This window comes from Silene latifolia, chromosome 5, assembly GCF_048544455.1.
Source record: "Silene latifolia isolate original U9 population chromosome 5, ASM4854445v1, whole genome shotgun sequence".
Taxonomy (NCBI): Eukaryota; Viridiplantae; Streptophyta; class Magnoliopsida; order Caryophyllales; family Caryophyllaceae; genus Silene; species Silene latifolia.
In genome coordinates, this window is record NC_133530.1 from 29,142,171 (window position 1) to 29,145,559 (window position 3,389).

General features: G+C 32.1%; 1 protein-coding gene across 1 annotated transcript; it reads right to left on the reverse strand.

The window, feature by feature from the left end:
- LOC141655148 (uncharacterized) lies at positions 1-2,132 on the reverse strand. The gene is made up of 7 exons (XM_074462240.1): positions 2,122-2,132; positions 1,864-2,029; positions 1,483-1,759; positions 847-983; positions 611-768; positions 230-515; positions 1-147 (listed from the first exon to the last, which is right to left on the reverse strand). The coding sequence occupies exons 1-7, from the start codon at positions 2,130-2,132 to the stop codon at positions 1-3; spliced, it is 1,182 nt and encodes a 393-aa protein (XP_074318341.1).
- Positions 2,133-3,389: the final 1,257 nt, after the last annotated feature.

The following is a 3,389-nucleotide window of genomic DNA, read 5'->3' on the forward strand; positions in this document are numbered from 1 at the left end:
TCAGTCTTCCTTGAGATCTATTAACTCAACCTCCTCGTGTCTTGTCTTCTTGTTTTTTGATGTGCTGCTCGACCCCTCGTCATCTGATTCGTCCATAATATGAACTTGTCTTGGGCGTTTTGGCTGTGTATGTTCTCCGTTGACAGTCTGTATTTAGTGGTAAAATTGTTAATATACACGCTTGGTTAAACTGAACCCATGAAACATTTAGTAATATTTAGTCATTTACCTCATTGAAGCACTTCTCTGAGATGTCAATGACATTGAAACTCTTTCTTCTTTTAAGACCATGATTATAATCAGCAACCTTTATTTTGAAACAGAATTTTTTTCCAACAAAGGTGTTGAAAAGCAGATCCGGAATGTGATTGTAGTCTTCATCATCCTCGTCCTCAATTGGTTGGGAATCAAATAAGGTAAGAGCATCTTGACCAATAAGTTTTTTAGCTTCTTTGTCAAATATGACGAAAGATGTAGTAGAGGTATCATCTTGCACTTTTAACTCGATACGATACCTAACCCGAAGAACAGTCATATAGTTAGTTAATAATTTTGGCAGTGTCACTATTACATCTATTAACAATCAGATTATTGTCTGAAAAAGTGATACCTGATTGTCTGAGTTTCACTTGGCTTCTTGCAAGTATCACACCAAAGGCCTGATGCCTTATGACGTGGCTTACTGGTGCACCCAAAATATGATTGGTAATTCCAAGGTTTTTCTCTTGGGATACATTTTACTTTAGCGGTACGATAACATATAAGATCCTGAGTGTCCAGAAAAAAGAATAAAAAAGGGCTTCGTGAACTAAAGGAGAGAAAAAAGGACAGTTAATAACTTCATACCTCTTTGTACTCAGTTTCTGCATACTCTAAGAGGGTTGATATATCTTTCTGGGTGATTTCGTCTATAGCTGCTTTGTGTTTGAAATCCCCATTCTTCTCACTATAAATTGTAGTCAGTGTATTCACTTCAGGAAAGTCTAGATTGAGGTATAGACTACTTGATGAAGAAGTTGATATATTGTTTTATCCTGAAATTTTTTAAGAACAAAAAATTTAGGGCCATGCTTTAAATTTTAGAAATAGCATAGTAATAATGAATAAATTTCATACTTACCATTATAGTTCTTTACTATGAGAGATGTAACGACGGCTACGGTGGGTAAGTTAGAACCAATAAGTTTTTCTTTTTGTAGATGGTAGTTGGCAAGACAATGATCCCATAGAGTAATTCTTACGCGATTACCCCTGTTTAAAAAATAAAGGAGGTTATAAAGTATTGGAGGCAGGGAGTAAAGTATAGCATATAGATTATAATACAAGAGTTGGGTACATACACTTAATTTTCAATCTCTATTGCAAAATAATTGTTTCCGGGTTTCTCGTCGATAACAACTCCGTATAGATCTGTAAATTCGGAGTACTGTTAGAAAGGAAGATATTAATTACGGAATATTAATTAAGGTTAGTATCACATACCAGTAAGTATATAGTGGTTATCACGCCGATGGTCTAGATTGTCGAATGGAACAAAGTCGAATCTATGAATAGGAATAGTGCTATCTTCTAATGCCATGGCCTTGGCAAAAGTAGAGTAAAAGAACTTCAGCATAATCTTGTTGTCGCCTATAACACGATAAGCAGTCCTGTTTGGGATAATCTCAAAGTTTTTGAGGATATGGATTTTTCCATCACAAATTTTTGGTTCGAAGCGTTTCCAGAAATAACCTGGGATGGTTGCCTCCATGTACCCTCCCTGTAAATGGTTTACAAAAATATAGTTTGACGTTTGACGTCAGTTCGTTGCCCTGGGTGGAAAAGGTAAAGTATATGGCCAGAGAAAATTGAATAGTTCGTTACCTCTTCATTTATGAGGACCGTAGAAACATAAAGAAGCTCAGATTTGTTGGTTGGACGATAAACTTTGCACAATCTTGTCACACGAACCCTGATTTTCCAATTGTTACTGCCGGAGTCTTCGTTGTCAGGAGGTGTTGGTCTTAGTTCATTGATGAGCGAATAAGATCTGTGCATAGAGAAATTCAAGTTAATATGAGTTAAGTTAGATATGTTTGGGTGCAGGTACTAAAAGTATAGATGGAGAACATGAGAAAATACCTCGGTGCCATGGCTGCCTAAAGAGTTTGCAGGAAAGTTTTTTTTTGCAGGTAAGTTTAACGTTGGGGTTAGTTTATTTATATAGTGTTTGTAAGATTTATCTATTTCTCTAGGATTAGGAATTTATGAGCTAAGAGATAAGAGTTCACAAATAGTGTTTAACATGAACGTCAATTGGAATAAACGTGCAGGAGGATGGCATTGAAGACAGCAGGCATTTAACAAATTTTTAATGTAGTATTTGATTTGTGGTAGAATGGGGAACGTATTTTTTCCAGTGTATATTCCATAAGAAAAGATATTTTTCCATATATTTGTGTACATAGGGATAATAATAATTTTTAAAAAGATTTTTTAGAAGGTATTTTATTATATTTGTGTATATTCCATAAGAGAAGGTATTTTTTAATGTAGTATTTGATAAGATAATAGTCTTGTGTAGATAGGAATAAGACAACGTGATATAATTTTCAAAAATATTTGTTAAGAAAATATATTTTCAACGTGATATAATTCTCAAAAATATTTTCAACGTGATATTTTTGAATAAGCAAGTTGTTAATTTTCAAAAGTTGGTATTTTTTTAATATTAATATAAGTATTTTTTTAATGTAGTATTTGATGAGATGGTAGTATTTTATCAATTTTAATATAATTATTATTTAGGTTCGAGTGTTTAAGAAAGCATGGAGTCTCTAGAATTGCCTGAAAAAAGCGTCTTTTATATATATATATATTGATTGATTGTTCATAAATCATAATGGACCCAAAAATACAATTTTATACTATAAACTCCAAATTAAATTATAAAAATTCTAAATAATTTCAAAATTTGAAATTCAAACTCATGAACATTCTGGAAAAATACCATGACACTAATAATATTCAAAACTTAGGTTAAAAAATTCGAAAATTTTCGAGAAGAACATCGTTGCGGTTTATCGGTTTCATCAATTATGACCATTAAAAAACTGCAAATTAACTTTCACCAACTTTTCACTTTTAGATCTTAAATGTGGGATAAAATACAACATATGACGTTTTTCTTTAGTCATGAAATATGTTTTAGCATTATATACTAAATAAAGTCACTATTTATTGAATTTTTACTCAAAAATTCATAAATCATGCTAAAGGAGTCCAATACCTCTAAGATTTTAACACACACTGAGTAAAAATGCATGTGACAACATATTAAATTTCTATGACCAGATTCAAAATATAACTCATATTAACCTAATAAACACTTTAAATTCGATTTAAGTTTA